The sequence below is a fragment of the Schistosoma haematobium genome, chromosome ZW (assembly GCF_000699445.3).
Source record: "Schistosoma haematobium chromosome ZW, whole genome shotgun sequence".
NCBI classification, from domain to species: domain Eukaryota; kingdom Metazoa; phylum Platyhelminthes; class Trematoda; order Strigeidida; family Schistosomatidae; genus Schistosoma; species Schistosoma haematobium.
This window is the reverse complement of record NC_067195.1, coordinates 87,781,868-87,802,648: the sequence shown is the minus strand read 5'-3', so window position 1 is coordinate 87,802,648 and position 20,781 is coordinate 87,781,868. Positions and strand designations below refer to the sequence as shown.

The window sequence follows — 20,781 nt, the reverse complement described above, 5'->3', positions numbered from 1 at the left end:
TATGGTGAAGGCGAGATATCCGTCTATCAATAAAAGGACGAGTATACTGCGCGGCAGTTCGTTCTGTTCTACTTTACGGCAGCGAAACATGGCCATTAAGAGTAGAAGACACTCGTAAGCTATTAGTATTTGACCACAGATGCCTTAGAAATATTGCTGGCGTCTGCTGGGATCACCGGGTAAGTAATAGTGAGGTTAGACACAGAGTATTAGGGAATGATGGTAAATCAGTTGATGAGGTTATGAATCTTCATCGACTGAGATGGTTAGGCCACGTGTTACGTATGCCTGAACACCGATTACCACGACGTGCAATGCTATCCGGTATTGGAGATGGTTGGAAGAAAGTTAGGGGCTGCCAAATCAGTGCTTGAAGTCACTAACTTGTAGTCTGAGCCATGTTGGTAGATGCAGACTACTTGGTTGGGGTCCGCGTGACTATCGTAACCAATGGTTGGAGACTATTGGTGACATGGCTCAGAATCGATCACAATGGCGTCGGTGTATACACTCCCTGTCTTCCCTTAAACTAAGAGATTAAAATCGCTTCATATCTTTCTTTCTACGAACCAATCCTTTCTTCTTGTATTATATCTCTATATGCAATCTTTCTCTTATATATTACCACCTTTGACATAACCACTGCTATGAATCCGGTGTTCATCTTGTTGTGCTGATGCGGTATGGCAACCTGGACCGATGCACATATGTGCCTGGTCCTACGTTGTAGCTGACTGACTGACTGTTACTAACTGACTGACTGATATATATGTGTTTATTGAACTTCATGATTTTTGTTATAAAGAGTAGTTGATTAATAATACTATACTTTGTCGAATAGATATATTTTGATAGGCTATTATAATATCTTCACAGATTGAAATCATGAGTCAGTTGAAGCTAGACCACCATTGAAAACCTGGAAGCAGTGGACGGCCGTTTCGTCCTAGTATGGGACTCCTCAGCAGTGCGCATCCACGATCCCGCACCACGCGGGGTTCGAACCCAGGACCTACTGGCTTCGCGCGCGAGTGGTGGCGCAATTTCGTGGATTGGTTGAAGTTAGACATTAACACCGTTGGATGCCGGCTCAGTGGTCTAATGGTTAAGTGCTCGCGCGCGAAGCCAGTAGGTCCTGGGTTCGAGCCCCGCGTGGTGCGGGATCGTGGATGCGCACTGCTGAGGAGTCACATGCTAGGACGAAACGGCCGTCCAGTGCTTACAGGTTTTCAATGGTGGTCTAGCTTCAACTGACTCATGATTTCAATCTGTGAAAATTTCTAAAAATCTCCACAAACCCCTCCTGATATTATAATATCTATATAATATTTTACAAATATACTTTTATTTATTTTATATATAAATGATAGATATATTTACAATCATTTGGTCATATCTATTATGCAATCCATGGATTACATTCTGTTTTATAAATGCTGCTTTTTATTCATTTTGGACAACATTATTATTTGGTTCACAATTTTATCAAATGGTATGGTTAAATGCAACAACAAATGAACGTATCAATATGGATAGATATGTTGAATTTAATACCAATAATAACAATCATATTAATAATAATGATAATAATAATAATATGTCTTTATCTAATGAAAAGTTTCATAATTCTACAAATTACAATCGTCCATATGATCATGGTATATGGCGTAATCTACTTGATTTAATTGGTTTACCTGGTTTTATTATCAATTCAAATAAATCTGTTGATTGGCGGCAAATCTATCAAATTGAACAATTAAATAATCAATATCCAATATATACTACTGCTACTACTACTAATAATAATAATGATGTAGATAAGAAATTATTAGATTGGTCAATATAGTTTTCATTAAAATTTACTATCACTATTGTATATAGTATACAAAAAAGGGGTTTTATTTTTTCTGCTTCTTTTTTATCATTTACTGCTCAATTACAATTTGTTTACATTTGAACATAATGTGGTGAATTAGTAATTATTGTCAACATCATTAATCAATATTGAATGTTACCGTGAATTACTTAATGACTTATGCCTGTTACTTTCAATGGAGTATAGGTCACTACCGACTAGCATTCTCTAATCCATTTTGTTCTAGGATTTCTTTTCTAATTCTATTCAATTATTATTCATTCTTCTCATGTTTGTTTCTATTTCTTGGTGTAATGTGTTCTCTGGTCTTCCTCTTCTCCTTTATTTAGCCTTGAGGAATCCAAGTGATGAAGGATTACCTTGTGATGTAGTTCGGTGCTAATGCTAATGATACCGTTGAATTTTGTTAAAAAAACACACAATTTTTTTCTCTTTTAGAATATATATGGTACATTTAATTTGCTTTTAGTTTACAGTTTATTGGTTTTAACTTTGTTTTTTGTTATTGTTGTTGTTGTTGCTGCTGCTGCTGCTGCTGCTGCGTGAATTCTCATGAATTGGTTGTATTTATTCATTAAATAGATCAGTATCAGAATTATTCATTGCTGTAAAAGTGATAGTTTTTTCTCAGCATAATTATACATTGAATCATTTTATTGCATTCAATATAATCTTAGTTTATTGTTGTTGGACTTATGATGGTAATACGGTGGTGTGTGTGCTAATTATATCGACATGAGTAGGATATAACGATAGTCAGGACTTAGAAGATCGAGAAAGACAGAACGTGAACAGAAAGCAATTGGTATAAAAATGCAGGAATAATGAAATCTGATAAGACAGACTGATATTTACAAAAGGGAACATTCAAGTTTGAGACAATTGATTGATATATTGCATATGAAGTATTTATTGTATGATTCTTAGATTTGACTAAGGATGTTCTAGTAATCTTGTGTTCAAATACATTCGATTGTCCTTCACTTGTGTTCACTTTCACTACACTACGATTGAATTATATCTTCTCTTCACATTTTTTTCACTATTCTTTAACTGCTAATTGAGCATTTTGTGTGTGTATATATCTACCTACTTACCTGTGTGTTCTCCCAAATTTTGATCTCCTTATTCCTCCTTGTCTCTTTTTTTTTCTCTTCCTAAATTTATTTCACTGTATTATACTCTTTAAGTAACATCTCCAAACACTAATCTTCCCGGTTACTGCTTATACTCTTATTACCTCTACCACTATGGGATTTGGATCGACCACTGCATCTCTATGCTAATGTGGTGTGGCAACTCGAACTGATGTACGTACGTACAAAGTTCTACGTTGTTACTGACTGACTGACTTACCTATCTATCTATCTACCTATTCATCGTCTAATTGTACTTCCAGTTTTGTTGATCTTATACTTGATCAATTAATCAGGTTATATTTTTATTTATTTAGATAGATTCTATTTTTTTCCCCTGTTTATTCAAAGCATTTTTGTTTGTTTGTTTTGTTTTCCGATAGTTATGTATCATTTCATATGTGTCTCAAACCGATTGTAATACTTTATTCTGTTTCATTGGTTTTGTTTTGACCTCTGGTTACCAGGTATACATATACCTGTGTTACTGTTTATCATTTCTGTATGAAGAATTAACTACAATAATAAACTATATTTTCGGTTGATTGTAGTTTTTTTATTATTGAGATAAAAATAAATAAACCGTTTCATGTTGTGATTCATTTCTTATATGTAAGTATGCATAGAGAGAGAGAGAGAGAGAGAGAGAGATCATGTATGTAATATACTTTATGTTTGAATGTTAGTTTTTTTACTTTTCTTTCTTAGAATAAGATTTACTTTGAGATGGTGGAGAATATTTGTAGCTCAGGTGGATGATTTTGGTGGAGTTTTGTTCTCTGAGCTGGATGCTTTGGTCGTGGAGCTTTCATCGTTCTTCTGAACAACATCATCAGCACAAACTTCAGATCGAAGTGAAGGGTTCGAATTTTTCCATATGTGTTTCACAGCTTGTTCTGTGCACCTCGATGTTGATTGGTTCTTAAGGATCTTAAATTTATCATTGTTTACTTCTTTGTTTTGGTTGTCTCCCATTGGTTTGAGTTTTGTTCCTATATTTATGCATGATTTTCCTGATTGGTTGATAAATTGGATTGATTTCAATATGTTTGTTGATTGCTGATTGACCTGAGTGCCAAGCTTCTAAAAATTCTCTGGTGTTTTTAGAATTTCCTCTGTCTAAGATTTCTACATTTTCCCAATCGAATGAGTGTCCGTAGTTATCCACGTGTATTGACATAAGTGAAGAGATATCATGGCGTTTGACTGCTAATTGATGTCCATGTAGGCGTAGGTGGAGGGGGCGTCCGCTTTGTCCGATGTAGTGTTTGTCGCAGTTGGTACAATTTATTTTGTAGATGATGTTTGATTTGTTTTCCTTTTTGGTTTGCATAGGATTGATTGTAGTGATTTTGTTGGTTTGTGTGCCACACCTATCCCGAAGGTTTTCAGCAAACCAAACCATCCAACTCAGAGAACAAAACTCCACCAAGATTTACTTTATTTAGTAATATTACTCACTCTGTTATCTCATTTTGACCAATTTTTTGTTTTAATATTATTAAACTTCATAAACTCAGGCAAGTACAGAATTAGAATGAAATGCGCGTCCTGGATTCCATGGCTAACCATTATCTATATATTTGCTTATAATGCTTGTAAATTAAGGCAATATGCAAAAGATGCACATATGCCAATAAAAGACTAATCGGTGAGACTATAATTAATGGATGACCTTTGAGTGACGGTGAAGTGACCCTGAGAGTGAACAACTACTAATTAAGACGAAATGAAGGTTATAAAGCAGTTAGAATTCTCATTTACGATTGATGGTTAGGATTAAAAATTAGATTTAGGGTTTATATCACGAACTGACATCAGCTATAATGCCAAAACACTGTTTAGCCAAATGTATGGATGAATTCCGCGCCCAAATTGGTGACTCGTTATCTTACATCTGATTGGTTCGTCCATAAATTACAGTCTCGCCGTTTTTAGTTTTTAGTTGTAATAATTAAGTGTTGAATAAATCTATGGAAATCTTTAATCATAGCTTTGTACGTGTGTAATATCATTCAGTTTACAAAGATTAAGCTATAATTCTTTCTTATTGACTATTGATTTTCCCAGTATCTTGTTAAGAATTGTTATGTGATAAATACTAAAGAATGATATTTACCAATATTTTCTGAGGTTGTGGGATCCATCGTCATCTGACAGAAATAGCGAATTGGCTGTTAGTTGTAATTTGTCCAGAGCTTATAGTCTTTAGTAGTTTTGTCAAGCTTTGTTGATCATAGTTGTATGTCCACTTTTTAAACTACTGTGTTATATACGGGACTCTAAAATGATCATTCTTTTTATTTAACTTCTCACTGATCGACTTTATGTGGAGAATCGAGCTACTAAGTTCTTTTAAATAGACATACGCCTATTACCCCTCATAGAGGAGAATAGACCACTCACCGGCATTCTCCATCCAACTCTGGCCTGGGCATTTCTTTCCAGTTGCTATTCATCTATTTGATGTCTCCTTCCAACTCCTGACACAGTGTGTTCTTTGGCCTTCCTATTTTTCGTTTCCTTTCAGGATTTCAAGTTAGTGCTTGCTTCGTAATGCAGTTTGACGATTTCCTCAATGTATGTTCTATCCACTTCCAATGTCTTTTCCTAATTTCTTCCTCAGCTTTAACCTGGTTTGTTCTCTCCCATATTAGGCTGTTGTTGATGGTATCCAGCCAACGGATATTGAGTATCTTGCGTAGACAACGTTTAATAAATACTTGTACATTTTTAATGATGGTCGTGGTGGTTCTCCAAGTGTCCGCTGTATACAGTAGGACCATTTTGACGTTCGTGATGAAGATTCTCACTTTCATGTTGGATTTCAGACCGTTGTTTTGAGTTCCATATGTTCTTCAGTTGTATGAATGCTGTCGTTACTTTGTCAATCCTTGCCTTTACGTCTGCATCTGATCCTTCTTGTTCATCGATGTTGCTTCCCAGGTATGTGAAGGATTATACATCTTCCAGAGTTTCGCAATCAAGTGTGATTTGATTGCTGTTCTCCGTGTTGTATGTAAGGACCTTGGTTTTCCACTTGTGTATGTCGAGCCCTACTTATGCAGAGATTTCTGCTACACTAGTTGTTTTCATCTGCAATTGTTGGTGTGTAGGCGATGGAAGAGCTAGGTTATCTGTGAAGTTCAAGTAATCTAGCCACATGCAAACTGTCCATTGTATTTCGTGCTTCCCTTGAGATATGGAGCTCTTCGTAATACATTCAACCACCAGAAGAAAGGGAAAGGGGGAGGGTAAGCACTTGATCCTTACGGAACCCAGCTTGTTGATCTCGAAGTTGGACGTCTACTGCATCTTTCATCCGGTTCAGCAAAACTCTGTTAAAGACTTTACCTGGTATTGACATTAGTATGATGCCTCTGTAGTTTTCACATTTGCCCAGATCTTCTTTCTTTGGAATCTTGATGAAGTGTCTTTCTTTCCAGTCCATCGGCACTTGTTCCTCCACCCAAATATTCTTGAATAGAAGGTGAAGTATGTTTGTAGTTACTTCGATGTCTGACTTCAGTGCTTCAGTTGGTATATTGTCGGGTCCTGTTGCTTTCCCGTTCTTGATTTGTCTGATCGCTATTCTGATTTCTTCGGTCGTTGGTGGAGTGACATCGATAGGAAGGTCTGTGTGTACTGCTTCGGTGTCCAGTGGATTCATTGGAGCTGGTCTATTCAACGGTCCCACGAGGTATTCTACCCATCTGCTCCTCTGTTCTTGAATCTCAGTGATTGGCTTGCATCGTTTTCCTTAACCAGTCTCTCTGGTTCACTATATTTCCCTACCAGTTTTTTCGTCATGTCATATAGTTCTTTTATATTTCCTCTTGCAGATTTTTCCGCTGTCTTCGCTAGCTCTTCCACGTATTTATTCTTGCCGGTTCTAATGCTCTTTTTTACTTATTTGTTTGCTTGTGTATTGAAGTTGTGCCTTGACCTTTTCTGCTCGTATTTGGCTTTTGTTACTTACTCTTTTTGCTCTTCCTTTCTTGAATCTTTACTAGGGTTTCGATAGAGATCAGTTCATTGTTATAATGCTTCTTGACGCCCAGCACTTCCTGACACGTTCAAGTTAATGCATCTCTGATCCCTTTCCAGTTGCCTTCCATCGTAATTTCTTCTTCGAGTATATCTTGTAAGGTTTGGAATGTGTTGTTGAGAGTTATCTTGAATTGGTTGAGTTTGTCAGTATGTGGAAGGAAGGTTGTATTGAGCATTTGTAATACTGTTTCCTCAGTTGTCTACCACATCTTTAGCTTAAATTTCGTCTTGAAAACCACCAGGTGGTGATCTAAAGGTATGTCAACTTCTCTCCGGGTTCTTACGTCTTCCATCGTCCTTCTGGACTTTTTATATATAGAAATATGATCGATCTGTTATTTAGTAGTGTGATCCGGTGAAACCCATATAGTTTTGTGTTGGATATATTGTGCCTCCTATAACCAATTTGTTGAATGCACATAAGTTTGCAAATCTCTCGCTATTCTCGTATTTTTCTCCTAGTCCATGTCATCCCATGATATCTTCATATCCGTTGTTGTCCATTCGGACTTCGGCGTTTATTTCTCCCTTTGGGATGGTCAGGTCTTTTGCTCAACACTTCGCTATAATTGATTTGAACCTCTCGCATAACTGCTCATTATTGTCATCGTTGCTATCATCGGTGGGTGCATAACATTGTACAACTTCTATCGTGATTCCATTCTTTGTTTTGAGGGATGCTTTGGTGGTCCTGGATCCATGAGATTCCGATCCTATAAGTGCATTTCGTACTTCTTTAGGCAGAATCAGAGCAACTTCCTGAATGTGCGGAGCATTTTCTTCGTGTACGAAGTACAGCAGCATCTCCCGTACCTAACCTTTACTGTCCAGCGTGAATGCGATGAGTTTCGCTGATTCCGAGCACCGTCAAGTTGTATCTGCTCATTTACGTTGGTATTTGACTGGTCCTCCTGGTCTCCCACATTATCCAGACGTTCCATGTACCTATAAAGGTTGTTGCCCTGGTTGTTATAAGGGGCACAGGCCTCGTGACTTCCGAGGCATCTCGGCTTTCATCATGAGGCGCCATAAGTCTTTCTTCAACTTGTAATGCGAAGTTTTGATGATTTTAATTGTGTATTCTGGTTTGGATTTTTTTTTTTAGCAAGATTGTCTTGTACGGGATGAGGTTGCTGACCCCACGCCTAATGCTCCTCCTTTATGGGGGCTTGTTATCATCATTAGCCCTAGAAGAGCTACAGGCTGAGGTTTTAAATAAAGATACTAGTAAAAAACTCAATGCTTTTTTTAGAAACATTCAATAACACTGTAAAAGTGTCCAAAATTTGTTTCGTCTGTAACCTCAAGCTGCCTAATAAGTTAATTTTTAGAACAACAATTAAAGACATTATTTCATCAAATAATTTGAATCCATTGGAATGCTTTTACTGTCAACACCGGAAAACCGTAGGACTACTTCGTGTATGCGGTATCAGAGTGCTTTTTCTAACCTCTCCCATTGCCAACAGGTAACTGCTTCAGGTCCTGGTTATCCAGGAAAAACACCTTACTGTTATTACGGTTGCAGTACGACTTCAGCTTCGCACATTTGATTAGCTAATTTTGATTTCACTGCTCTCCAACCTATATGCCTGAGATAACAGCCTCAATGAATTAGTGTTCCACTCGCTGAAGCTCGATTAAGTTGTCAAGATATATAGCTACGGTCAGAAGTATACGTATCTGTAGACAGTTCCCTATCTTCCCAACAGAATGTATGAGAGACAGATCAATCGCATGAAATAATCTTAGTTCCTAAACCTTAAATGTCAATCCAACTATCGACAATAATAACTTGATTAAAAACGAAACTTAGTGAGCTGACAGTTGTTGTTTTTTCTCTCTAACCTCATAAGATCACAAATATGAATCGCTCTGCACTAAACTAAATTTAAATAACCATGAAATATCGTAACTCATTCTAAAAACTTCCTTATTGAATAGTGAATCCTATTCACATTCTGTTGGGATGTGAACTGTCACATTTTGAAATTGTTCAGTCAGTGGGGGTTATTATAATTGTCAGGTTTATGGTTTATTTCTTGAAAAGGATTATTTTCTTAGTGTTTCACACATCAGGATTAGATACATTTGTAAATGGAGGATTTAAGATGAGAAGTTTAGCATGTTTTGAAATTTCCCGTCTCGCCACCACTAATTATAATCAATATAAGATAAAAGGCCATGAAATAGTCAGCTTATATTCAACTTCCTAAGTATATGAACATTAGGAAATTATCGAAGTTTAGTGAGGATGATGAAGTCATTCATTTACCATTTATAGATTCGTATACTCGTCTTTGAGTCATACTTTGGACATGTATGAGTTGATGATACTATTCGTCTGCGGAAGACTAAGTAGGTGGATTGGGACTGAAACTTTATTTTAACACTTAGATATTGGTACAAGGAGGTACCAAACAGATATGCGTCACATAAATCATTCGATTTTTGTGAGGGCTTTGATACTGCCCGGGTGCCCAGACCGAAGCACGTGGTTATCTTAGGGGGGCACACCCCGAGCCTTTGACCTAAAGGTCTGACCCACAAGGCAGTGGAGCATCGTGAGGAGTTGCAGTCCCATGGTAGCCGGTGACCAACGATTGGTTCATACGCCATTTGTTCCCTTAGGATACTGGAGCCCATGTGGAGCATTGGTTTGGAATCCGGTTAAAGCGCCGGACATTCGCTTTTCGTCCTCTCAATTTTGTAAACAACATTAATGCCACGAAAAGGCAGTGATTATGACTGGTGTAAACTGATGTATTCTACTAATATCACATTAAGGATGATTAATAACATTGTGAAGGGGTTAAAACTTTCAACTGATCATAACTCAAGTTCTAATCCATCCTTTTAGACTGTTTTGGTTCATATAACGATGAAGCATCACTAAACTATCATATAAAAAAGAATATGACCCAAAATTCGATTACTGAAAGTTTTCTTCATATAGTCCATTATATGGTAGTCAACTCAATCACTTAATATGCTTTGATTATTCTGAAAATCTTGTGTGTACAAACTTTTTCTAAAAATCTTATTACATTTTAGGTTTTATGCTAATTCATTAACAACAATTTGACACACACACACAGTGAATTATTTCAATCTTCATTCGTATCCACTATGTTACACGATAGTGGTGGTAAACGTGAATTTCGATGGGAATCGGGTTATGAAAAAACATGGTACGTTAATTTTTTAACGTTAATTTTAAACTGGTCTTTATTGGTTTTGCTCTTAAAGAATTTGTTGCCTTCAATAGACTAGAAGTATATTTATTATTCAATATTTTGATTGAGACCATGAATCGATTGATGTTAGACCACCATTGAAAACCTTGAAGCACTTGACGACCTTTTCGTCCTATTGTGGGACTCCTCAATAGTGCGCATCTTCCAGGGTCTTCAATCTTGTTCGCAAACGCTCAACCTCTAGGCCATTCAATATTATATTTTTGATACAATATAGAATTCTCAATACAAAGTATTTCAGCAAGTTTTCGTTTCTTATTTCTTAATCGATATTGACGATAAATATTGAGTGATCACCATTTAGATATTAGCACTTCAGAAATTGACATCTGAATAATATTCATTCTTTTCAATGCATATTTCTAACCATCATGATGTCTCCGATTGTAAGTTTTTTTTTCCACTTGTACAGCGAAGAAAGGTCAGAAACTTTTCACAAATGCACTTGAATAGGTTATGCATTTAATTGACAAGGTAACAGATAAATTGTTGAAATATCTAGATAGATAACAGGAACAGGTAGCCCAGATATTTAAACAGGTCGCCTGAGTATATCATTAATCATTGATAATATACAATTAACCATTTAAAAAAATGGTTCGACTTCATTAATGATCATTATGTGACTTTAATGTTTGTAGCCGATTGACTTACTATTAGATAACCTTTACATATGGATGAAAGATAAGAGTCAAGAAATATTCTTCATAAAATCAGTTCTTCCTTTTCTCATTAAATCTGAACACTAATTGCTGTATATATGTTTACTACTAATAATAATGATCATATAGAACAAAAAAAGGTGAATGATTGATTCAATTAAGATTTGTATGTTCGGTAATCAATATTATCAATGAAATCTTAAAACGGCATGAATTAGATCACTGTAATGACAATCAATAATAATACAATATTTGTTAAAATAATAGTCATTTACTCAGTAGAGTGACTTTGTTACTGTTCTCAGTAAATTATTGATTTTTTTCTTTCAATGAATATATTATTAGTATTGGAAGGGGTTTTGTGGAGATTTTAGTAATTTCAATAGTTGAGATCATGAGTCAATTGAAGCTAGACCACCACCATGAAAAACCTGAAAGCACTGGATGGCCATTTCTTCCTAGTATGGGGCTCCTCAGCAGTGCGCATCTATGATCCCGCCCCGAGAGATTCGAACCCAGGATCTGTCAGTCTCGCGTGCGAACGCTTAACTTCTAGTCAAACTGGGAAATAATTTCGCATTTATAACTATAGCCCCCGAACGCCCTGGTACGGCCGAGAGTGGGGTGAGTCCGCTCTCCCTCTCGAAATACTCTCACACGGCCGCGCGTATACAGCCTCTGCCAGGGAAGTCCTACTCATTGCCTTCTCGTGGCGGGGGTGTTGTTTACGAAAATGAGAGGACGAAAAGCGAATGTCCGGCGCTTTAACCGGATTCCAAACCAATGCTCCACATGGGCTCCAGTATCCTAAGGGAACAAATGGCGTATGAACCAATCGTTGGTCACCGGCTACCATGGGACTACATCTCCCCACGATGCTCCACTGCCTTGTGGGTCAGACCTTTAGGTCAAAGGCTCGGGGAGTGGCCCCCTAAGATAACCACGTGCTTCGGTTTGGGCACCCGGGTAGTATCACAGCCCACACACAAACGATGAACTCTATGTCTATGGCAACCACTTTTCTCGCTCCGAAAAACAATCAGTCGATTCAAATAATTATCATTACTATTATTGTCATTATTAATACTATTATTATTACTATTATTGTCATTATTATTATTATTATTATTATTATTATTATTATTATTATTATTATTATTATTATTATTATTCACCCTCTTTTATACTTATACAGCGGCTCGTCTTTGGTGGAAATCCGACTGTATCTAAACGTTCTCGAGTCACTGTCCGGTTGAAAATTGTATGTTACCATCGAATATGAGTACTGAAGCAGTTTTTCTGAAACCACGTGCGCCATTCAAACTGGCTGCCTTCAACGTTCTCACACTTATGCAGGTTGGTCAACAGATAGGGCTGGCTATGTCTTTGGAAAGTCTTAATATTGATGTTTGTTGTCTATCCGAGACCCGTATTCAAGACTCTGGTGAAGTACTACAAATTCGCTCTACATCTGTCACTTCAAAAAGCTTGTTTTACGTGCGCTTATCCGGGGACCCTGTGGCATCTTCGTCTGGTCTTGCTGGCGTTGGTGTCGCACTAAGCGCTAGAGCTGAGGCAGCACTAGTCGATTGGATCCCCATTAACAGTCGGTTATGTGCTGTCATATCAGAGAGTCCCATCAAAGTGAGAAGAAATCGGCGTGAGAAACGATGTCTTTTCGTCATCTCCGCCTATGCTCCGACAGATTGCAGCCCGGATGCAATCAAAGATGAGTTTTACCACCAGTTATTTGTTCTTCTCCAGAAAGTGCGTTCGACAGATATTGTAGTACTAGCCGGAGACTTGAATGCTCAGGTCGGGCGTCTAGGCACAGAAGAGAGTCGTTTAGGTGGCCGATGGGGACTCGTTGGTCGCAGGTCAGATAACGGGGACCGTCTACTGCAACTGTGCACAGACCACAACCTGTTTCTGGCTAGCACTAACTTTCGGCACAGTCATCGCCGATGTGCCACCTGGCGTCCTCCCTCTGCATCCCAAGCCTGGACTCAGATTGATCACATCGCGATCAGCTACCGCTGGCGTGGTTGTGTACAAGACTGCCGCTCCTTTTGGAGTACCTATCTGGACTCTGACCATGCCTTGGTCTGCGCCAATCTTGCCTTACTTTTCAGTGGACAACGAAGTGACCACCACCAACGAATTGATATTAGCAAGCTGGTTGCAACTTCTGTTGCAAATGAGTATCGAACCGAGCTAGCCTCTAGGCTAGCTACCACTCCACCGAAAAGTATAGATGAGCATTGGTTGCAATTGCATGACGCCATGAAAATGGCGGGTACAGTCAGTTGTGGGTTTGCGAAACGTCCCGCTTTTAAGCACTGGGTTTCTTCTGGTTCCTTACAACTCATTGAAGCCCGTCGGTCTACTCCGGGTGACCGTGAGTTTGACCATAAACGAAGGATGTTACGTACTGAAATTGGGCAAAGCTTGGGTAAGGACCGAGAAGCCTGGTGGTCGAAACGTGCTAATGAGCTGGAAGCAGCAGCTGCATCTGGTAACTACCGGAAGCTCTTCCAGCTCATCCGAGCCACTGGCAGCAAGAAGTCTGGTGTGAGTGAAACAATCTGCGAGGATGATGGGATGCCAATCACTAACATCCATCGACGTCTTGCACGGTGGGCAGAATTTTTCGAAGGGCAATTCAACTGGCCTGCTGCTCCGGCAACATCGGTCAGACTGTCCTGCCCTCCATGGCCGGTGACGACTGATCCACCAAATGAGGAGGAAGTCCGCAAGGAACTCCAACTCTTGAAGCGTTACAAATCACCTGGCCCAGATGACTTACCTCTGGCTCTTTTTAAAGATGGTGGTGACTTTTTGACTAAGGAATTGACGACGTTGTTTACAAAGGTTTGGGAACTAGAGAGTGTGCCAACGTCATGGAATGAGTCGATAGTTGTCCCTATCTTTAAAAAGGGTTCACGTCGTTCCTGTAACAACTACCGAGGGATAAGTCTACTTCCGATTGCGTCCAAGCTATTGGCTTCCGTCATACTTCGTAGGTTGTTCAAAATCCCAGAAAGATTGACTCGCGAGGAGCAGGCTGGGTTTCGTTCCGGTCGAGGATGTATTGATCATATCTTCACCCTCCGCCAAATGTTAGAACATCGCCATACTTATCAAAGGCCAACAATCATAGTGTTTCTTGACATCAGGGCTGGCTTCGATTCGTTGGACAGGACTGTTCTCTGGGATTGTCTATTGAAGAAGGGTGTGCCTGAGAAGTTTATTAACATCCTAAAAGCCCTATATAAAAACACCTCAGGCAGAGTGAGGGCATACAACCACCTCTCTCCATTGTTCCATTCGAGTAGTGGGGTTAGGCAGGGTTGCCCAATCTCACCATTCCTCTTCAACTTTGCCATCGACGACATTCTGGAAACAGCTCTGATGAATGTAAGTAATGGTGGTGTGGATCTGTTGCCTGGAGAAAGACTTCTCGACCTTGAGTATGCGGACGATATTGTCTTACTGTGCGATAATGCCCAAGGCATGCAATCCGCACTTAATCAGTTGGCAATCAGTGTCCGTAGGTATGGTATGTGCTTTGCACCTTCGAAGTGCAAAGTACTCCTACAAGACTGGCAGGATTCCAATCCTGTACTCACCCTGGATGGTGAGCAGATAGACGTAGTTGAGAAGTTCGTGTATCTGGGTAGCTGCATAAGTGCTGGTGGGGGTGTGAGTGATGAGATCAATGCACGTATAGTGAAAGCCAGAGCGGCTTATGCCAATCTGGGCCATCTTTGGCGCCTTCGTGATGTTAGTCTGGCTGTAAAAGGTCGGATCTACAACGCGTCGGTGAGAGCAGTTTTGCTCTATGATTGTGAAACCTGGCCTCGCCGAGTTGAGGACGTTAGACGACTCTCTGTGTTCGATCATCGCTGTCTCCGAAGGATTGCTGACATTCAGTGGCAACACCATGTCAGTAATGCAGAGGTTCGGCATCGTGTGTTCGGGCACAGAGATGATAATTCAATTGGTGTTACCATCTTGAAACACCGACTTCGGTGGCTTGGACATGTTCTCCGAATGTCGTCCCAGAGAATTCCACGTCGTGCATTATTTGCCGACTCTGGGACTGGTTGGAAGAAGCGGAGAGGTGGTCAGTGCATGACATGGTGTCGTGGCATGGAAGAAAGCTGCAAAGGACTGGCTTGTGTTGGTCCTTCACGACTCCCTGGTTGGGGTCTGAGAGATGGTGCTACACAGTGGCTAGAGACGTTATCAGATATGGCTCAGAATAGAAGCCAGTGGCGATCCTGCTGTAACCTTCTTTTACTTTCTTCATAAAAAGTGGTTGTGTCTCCCTTACCTGAAAGATTTCTTCCGATTGTACCTTTGCGTTCCCTGATTACTAGCACATTACCTTACACCAATCTCTTCGTTATTGTTCTCTCTTTTTTTTGTTGCGCTCCTTAGTTTTTTTTTCTTTCTTTGTATTCTTCTCGAATTTTCATTGTTTTGTGTGGCGCATATATATTGGCGCTCTCTTGTACCAATATTCATGTGTCCAAATAAATAAATTTATAACTATAAAACCATGATAACAAGTTATTGAAAATGATAGGACGAAACGGCTGCTCAGTACTTCTAGGTTTTCCATGGTGGTCAAGCTTCAATTGACTCATAATCTCAACTATTGAAATATATTATTGTTGTTTATTATTGAGTATGTTTTGCGATTATACAGAATCGAGAATCGATTCTTCGAAAAGGGAACTCCTCGTGGAGTCAATCTTATTTGTCATTTATACGTCAGTAGGTATATTCTTCGGTGGTGTTCTAGATAATAACATTACAAATTGTGAAAGTGTTTATAAAAATTGTTATGACCTTGAAGTTGAGGGTTCAAAACTTTTATCCACCCCGTCGCCAATTGTTATGACCTTGGATGTCTTGTTTTGCTACCACGCGACCTATCGACCAATCCGGATACGAATTATACGAATCTTCGCACTAGGCCAACCAATGACGTTTAACCGGTGTGGGCAGTTTAGTGTCCTTATTGGTCCTATGTCCTACGAGCCCTTCCACTTGAGTCCAGAACAAGATACCAGCTTCCGAATCAGAGCAGATCAGACCAGATCGTTTATTTCAGGCATACTTGGTTTATATATCAATCACACAGACCGCAACGTACCATAAATAGGAAATAATATTTGTACACAAATAAGCCAAAAAGTGGCTGTGAATGTGGGAGGCATTAGTTAATAAACTGAACATAACTTAAGAACCGTAAATCGTACAATAATAAATTATAGGCCAAAATAAAGCTTGTCATAAGAGGGATATAAATATACATAGTGTAATTGTTGAGTAGTTATACAATAAGAATATTAGTCCATGAATAGTCCTCGGAAGTTACCTGTAACTTAATCTCCACTCGGATATAACACCCCCCCTTTTTTTTTTTTGAAAATTCCAACTTTAGATTCTGATTAAAAAAAAGAATTATATGTGACTTTAAATTCCTCGACATTCTCCTCCTCCTCGAAATAATGTTGGGTCCTTATGGCTCCAAATTACAACTAGTAGGACTTTATTTAAACCATGTTTCTTGTATTGACTGGAGAATCCACTAAAAATGACTAGATGATGATGAACGACCTTTGATCTGAGTTCATTATTTTCAAATTCATTATGAATCTCGTTAGCAGATAACGAGTCATTAAGAAAGTCAACGTCTAACAGAATTAAATTAGATTTTTGGCCATCATTCGACTCAGCTGACATATTTCCCTCATTGTTATAAGAAGTTTCATCAAAATCATATGCATTATTCTGAGAATCAATATCTGGCACACTGTCATTAGAAATGGGATAAGTTGACTCAATATAAAATTCTGTCTTCCGATGATTTTGAGTAACATCTGGTACAATTTGGTTCATCGTGTTGCTCCAGTTATTTTCTGAATACGAGTCACCATAGCTTTCTCGACTAATAGCACGTGGACCACAATTTTGTTCGAGCTGACGTTTATTTTCGCAGCTAGACAGTACCAGTAGTGTTTCATTTGATTCTGGACTCTGGGCATCATCTACAGGATCTGGCTCCTGATCATCTGGTATTGTCACAACTTCATGTGCATTTAGCACAATATTTTCTTGCTCTGAGCTGGACACGTTACCAATATTACGTTTCCCTTCTGGTATAGAGGGATTTGAATCCTGCACAGGATATGCTTCTGAAATGTCCATTACTGCACCATTATCTGCATGATATATAGATTTCTTATTTTCTGCTTGAATGCAAAGTCTGCCCAAAACTGTTATAAATAGCTCTTGTTGCAAGGCAAACATCTTCTGCTGGTGCTGTAATATTAACCGCAACTGTTCGAAAGAAATCGACATTTTTTTTTTGCCAATAATATTAGCTCCAAAAATCACCGGCAATTATACAGCTAATTTATTTCCAAAATCTGAGTCACCACTTGTATTATTATTATTTCTTTGTTGCCAAAATCCCCGTCGCCAATTGTTATGACCTTGAAGTTGAGGGTTCAAAACTTTTATCCACCCCGTCGCCAATTGTTATGTCCTTGGATGTCTGACTTTTCGATCACACGACTTATCTACCAATCCGAATACGACTTATACGAATCTTCGCACTAGGCCAACCAATGACGTTTAACCGGTGTGGGCAGTTTAGTGTCCTTATTGGTCCTATGTCCTACGAGCCCTTCCACTTGAGTCCAGAATAAGATACCAGCTTCCGAACCAGAGCAGATCGTTTATTTCAGGCATACTTGGTTTATATATCAATCACACAGACCGCAACGTACCATAAATAGGAAATAATATTTGTACACAAATAAGCCAAAAAGTGGCTGTGAATGTGGGAGGCATTAGTTAATAAACTGAACATAACTTAAGAACCGTAAATCGTACAATAATAAATTATAGGCCAAAATAAAGCTTGTCATAAGAGGGATATAAATATACATAGTGTAATTGTTGAGTAGTTATACAATAAGAATATTAGTCCATGAATAGTCCTCGGAAGTTACCTGTAACTTAATCTCCACTCGGATATAACAAAAATGATAATTAAAAATTAAAATAGTAATTAAAAGGTGTATGGAGTAATTTTAATGTTCCGTCAAGGGTGGGTAGAATCAGCTCTCTCTCTCTCTCTCTCTTTCTCTCTCTCTCTCTCTAAATGATCTCGCATAGCAACTTCCAGTGAAGTTCTACTCACTGCCTTCTCGTGGTGAGAGTGTTGTTTACGAAATTGAGAGGATGAAAAGCGAATGTCTACCTAAAGGTTTGAAAAATCCTGATTCCAAACTAATGGTGAACATAGCGTATGAACGTATTGTTGGTCACCGGCTACTATGGGACTGTATCTTCTAACGTTGCTTCACTACCTTGTGAATCAAACTTTTTCGTCGAAGGTTCTGGTTGTAGCACCCTAAGGGAAATACCTGCTTCAGTCTGGGCATCCGGGCAGTATCACAGCCCACACACAGATCAAGTGACTTGTATGGCACATATGTATTCGGTGCCCCTTTGTACCAATATTTATGTGTTCGAATAAATAAAAACAAGGTATTAATAAATGAATGAACGATTTTGAACATGTAGCTATAGAATCAACGGATTTGTTAATATCTGTTGAAAAAGTTGATCAAATTTTCAGTGAAAAATTAAATGTCTTTGTTTATGTTAACCTAATGTCCTTTGTTAATGAGGTATACGAGTATAATAGCTCGTAATTAACTTATATAACCAGATTGAATGGTTTTGGATATTCAGTATTGAAGTGATGATAATAATCAACAATTTATTTAGTACTAATGTGTGTTTGATTGCACCTTTGTTCTTGGAGTTGAATTCTCGGTCGTGATGTTGTAGATGTGCACTATTGAAGAGTCTCATAATGGGACGAAACGGTCGTTTAGTATTTCTAGGTTCAAGTTCCCTGCTTTTCATAGAAGCAGATTGATAAAACGATGTTTTATAAACATATTGAATTAGTAGGCAAGTTTATTGTTGTATATGTGTATACAGTCCATGAATTTATCGTATACTAATATCAATTGGTAGATCTTTAATATTGTTAAGTTTTGGTAAAAACGACTGTTTATTAGGGTTTCTGGTTAACCTACAATACTTGCGAATAAAAGAACGATTGATCTATTCTAAAACGAATAGTTTTATTGCGAAATCGATACCAGCAGCTGACACACCACACTTTAACAATTAGTTGTCAATACAGGAAGAAGACAAAGTGTAAGAAGAACAAGTTGGAATGGTACAACTCATTATGTATGTTAATTAAAGAATGATTTTTAAGCCTAAAGAAAATCAGCGAACTAAGAGTAGTGGGATTCAGCTAAAAAAGTGTAAAGTTCGTGCAAATAATTGAATTAGATAGTAATATACGGTTACCGTTACTAGTAAAATTTTTGTACTATCCCATGACCGCTTTAGCATATAGACAAGAACTATAATTAGCTTTACTGTGTTATTTTAGAAATCAAAATAATGGACAGAATTGATTCTACTTAGCTTTTAATTTTTGATTTTTAAATCGTTCAACAATTCATTAAATCAGAAGATAATTGTCTGTATCTACGATCTTGTATTCTTTAATCTATTTGTCTTGAACCATGCATACTAGTTATTATCTATCAATAAGTTGTTGGTTTTCGCTTGTAAAGTAGTCCAATCTACTAAGTAACAGTATTATTATTATTATTATTACTAATATTATTAAAAGGAGTGCTATTCGTGAAGATGAGTCAGGACGTTTGGTGACAACACTGGAACAGTTAATACACGATGCACATACACAAATAAGAAAAAAACGCAGACGTATTGGTGTTGGATCTACTGGATTTGTACGATTAGGAATGGTTAGTTTTTTTTCTCTCTCTCTCTATCTATGTGTGTGTGTATAAAATTAAGAAACTATTATTAAAGAGTGATTGAGTTCGCTGAAACCAAGAAATTTCTCATATAGTACACTAACATAATCATATATTCATTGAAATAGATACATTCGAAGAAGTTTACTCTTCCTATTAATCCATTCCTTTATCTGTACATAGTTTCAAACACAACCATTCAAAGTTTGTATTACTACTGATCAATTGTGCACAATATTTTGGATATCATTTACAGATATTGAAGTGAATAATGTGTTACGTATGCTCAACCACCGACTACCCCGACGAGCCACGTTTTATGGTGTAGGAGAAGGTTGGAAGAAAGCTAGGGGCGGCCAGACCAAAACATGGCACAAATGCATGAAGTCACTGACAAGTGAACTGAGACATGTTGGTAGATGTAAAGTATCTGGTCGGGATCCGCGAGACGATAGCAATCGATGATTAGAGACCTTGAATGATACGGATCAAAATCGTTTGCAATGGCCCAGGTGCATCCACTCTTTGTGTTCTCCCAAATTCTAATCTTCTGAATTCTTCTTGTCCCTTATTTTCTTTCCAAGTTTATTTCACTGAATTATACTCTTTGAATAACATCTTCAAACCCTAATGTTTTCGATTACTGCTTATACTCTTACTACCTCTACCACTACGGGATTTGAATCGATAATTGTATCTGTGTGCTAATATGGTATGGCAACTCGAACTGATGTACGTACGTACGAAGTTCTTCGTTGCTACTGACTGACTGACTCAAAAATTAACCATGGAGGTTGTTTTTTCTTCCTGATACAAGACTCTAATATGTCCATATATTATCTTTATTGAATCGTATCACAGAATTCAAACGTTAATCCTCAAATTGATTTTGTTTAGTTATTCTCG

General features: G+C 38.2%; 2 protein-coding genes across 4 annotated transcripts in view; one reads left to right on the top strand and one right to left on the bottom strand.

Annotated features, from left to right (window-relative positions):
* Positions 1-20,781, top strand: part of GTF2H2 (General transcription factor IIH subunit 2) — an 85,793-nt gene that overhangs the window by 22,796 nt on the left and 42,216 nt on the right. For 2 of the 3 annotated variants that reach the window (XM_051212620.1, XM_051212621.1), the window contains 2 exons: positions 1,371-10,253; positions 19,728-19,863. In XM_051212620.1, the coding sequence (XP_051072810.1) occupies positions 1,371-1,846 (476 nt within the window). In that variant the 3' untranslated portion in view covers positions 1,847-10,253; positions 19,728-19,863. The remainder of the gene's footprint in view (positions 1-1,370; positions 10,254-19,727; positions 19,864-20,781) is intronic. The other variant, XM_051212619.1, reaches the window with a different exon arrangement.
* Positions 16,071-17,734, bottom strand: MS3_00004672 (uncharacterized protein). Its single transcript, XM_051212622.1, has one exon. The coding sequence runs from the start codon at positions 17,354-17,356 to the stop codon at positions 16,469-16,471; it is 888 nt and encodes a 295-aa protein (XP_051072812.1). The 5' UTR covers positions 17,357-17,734; the 3' UTR covers positions 16,071-16,468.